The sequence below is a fragment of the Sinocyclocheilus grahami genome, unplaced genomic scaffold (genome assembly GCF_001515645.1).
Source record: "Sinocyclocheilus grahami isolate Dianchi unplaced genomic scaffold, SAMN03320097.WGS_v1.1 scaffold18472.1, whole genome shotgun sequence".
Classification (NCBI taxonomy): Eukaryota; Metazoa; Chordata; class Actinopteri; order Cypriniformes; family Cyprinidae; genus Sinocyclocheilus; species Sinocyclocheilus grahami.
In genome coordinates, this window is record NW_015517134.1 from 1,566 (window position 1) to 3,779 (window position 2,214).

Sequence of the window (2,214 nt, forward strand, 5' to 3'; positions counted from 1 at the left end):
ACAAAAACAAAAACAAGGTTTTGAAGTGTGTCGTTTCATTTAGAAAATCTTGCATGCTTGTTCCAAGGGATATGGGAAGTTGTGAGGTATGTAGGAGTTGTAGACTGGAATGAGTTGGCAGAGGAGTGAAGTGACACAGGGTACTGTCTCCTTACTGCAACATATATTGGATTTTGGATGGTGCGTTGATGTATCACAACAAGACGTTTTGTTCTAGATTATTTTGACCGTACAAATCAGCTGTAACATTTCAGCAGAACACACAGTGACTATATTATCTCACTCACATGTCCTCAACAGTGATGTCTTTGAGGATCTGACAGTAGTCGACGTTCCACACGGCCTGATCGTCCCAGACTTTCGAGGCCAGTAGGATGGCTCCCAGAACAATCCTCTTCCAGTTAGATGGGCAAATGTCCAGCTCGGCATACGTCAACAGCCTCTCCAAATATACCTGCAGCAAAGACAGCGGACATGTATGTGCTCAAAAGATGCTTCTTACAAAGGTAACTTGCGATATGGCATCATTCTGTGCAAATTAGAATTAAAATACTGGAAACTCTTTATGATAACATTTAGTTCATTTACACTAGCTGATGTGTTACTTATGAAATAACAATTAATAATACTTTTACAGCATTAAATCATTTCAGAAAGAAATAAGGAATTTGTCTTGATGTTAATTAATCTAGGTTAATCTTTCATAATTATACATCGTCCATCACAACTAACAGTTATCTGACGTATTTATATTAAACTGTAAATAACATATCTGCACACTAATAACATATTTGTACATCTAAACAATTAAATTTTTCCTATACTTCTATTTCTGTATATAGTACATTATTTAATGTTTACATTTTTTTAATATATATTTTTTTTATATTAGTGTTATATTGCATCCCTACTGTGTTATTCCTATGTATGTCTGCACTATGTTTGTACTTTCTTCTACACTGGAAGCTCCTGTCGTCAAGTCAAATACATTGTGTTTAAACATACTTGGTAATAAAGCTCTTCTGATTCTGATTCATGTTCATTTCTATATGCATTACAGTTCAAAATTTTGGGGTTGGCTACGTTTTTTTTTCATAGTATTTTTTTACTCGCCAAGGCTACATTTAGACTCTTGGAACAGAGTCCATGTATTATGACTGTATCTAAATTAACAACGAGCATTAAGCTAGATTAATAAAGGCTGTAAAAACTGTTGTTCAATGTTCACGATACCTAAAAATTGAACCTTATTGTACGTTTTATCAAAATATTTGATTGTAAATAATCATGAGTTATTGGTTGTGAATCAGGTGAGGTGTGCTTAACATTATTTGCTTTAAGGTAAAAGGAAGAAGTTGGAATGGAGTCTGGACCAATACTGGCTAAACAAACACATGATGATTCATTCTCTGGTGCTCTGCTGTCCTCTAGTGGACATCAGGAAAATGTACCTAAGCACCCCAATAAAAAAACCAAACGCCCCTGCTTGATGTTATACTCTATCTTTTTCTCATTGTACAGAATAAGCTGAAAGTGGAGCAGACCAGTCAGAGAGGCAGCCATTCTCTTACCAGAGTGACGATTGCACACTCGGCTGTGAGCTGTGCTGCACTGAACAGCGTCCGGACGAATCGATAGATGAGTTTATGTTCGGGGTCTGTGCGGGAGTAATCATCAGGAACCTGCTCCCTCTGCCAAAGGTAGCATTTATACACATTATATGCTAATATGCTCAAAACTTCTAGCTCAACTTCAAGCTCAAATGCGTTTTACGGTTCATTTAATATAAGTGTAATGTTCATTAGTTACTTCTGAAGACTAAAACGGGGCAGTCTTGGCCTAATGGTTAAAGTCGGACTTGTAAACCAAAGGTCGCGGGTTCGAGTCTCTGTACCGGCAGTGTGTTCACGGTGTGTGTGTGCACTTGGATGGGATAAATGCAGAGCACAAATTACGAGTATGGGACTCCATAATTGACTACACGTCACTTTCACTTTTTAAAATGTCATTATGATGCCAAGACACCTTCTACTATTACAAAGAGTCCCTGTCATTGTGGCAAGTGGTAGAACATAAGCTAACCATATGGGATAGGAGTGAGAAAAAATAACTGACTTCTTACAAAGTGTATGTTATATGTCAAGTCCCAAATAACAAAAGTAACTGACTGTTCACAAATGCTTTTCCAAAAATCCATTTCAAATGGATTTTAAA

General features: G+C 36.9%; 1 protein-coding gene across 1 annotated transcript in view; it reads right to left on the minus strand.

The window, feature by feature from the left end:
• Window positions 1–1,763, minus strand: part of LOC107579599 (cyclin-Y-like protein 1) — a gene marked incomplete at its 5' end in the record, with an annotated part of 3,243 nt that extends 1,480 nt beyond the window's left edge. The window contains 2 exons of the mRNA XM_016265410.1: window positions 288–454; window positions 1,572–1,763. Coding sequence (XP_016120896.1) covers window positions 288–454; window positions 1,572–1,763 — 359 coding nt within the window. The remainder of the gene's footprint in view (window positions 1–287; window positions 455–1,571) is intronic.
• Between the last annotated feature and the right edge of the window lie 451 nt (window positions 1,764–2,214).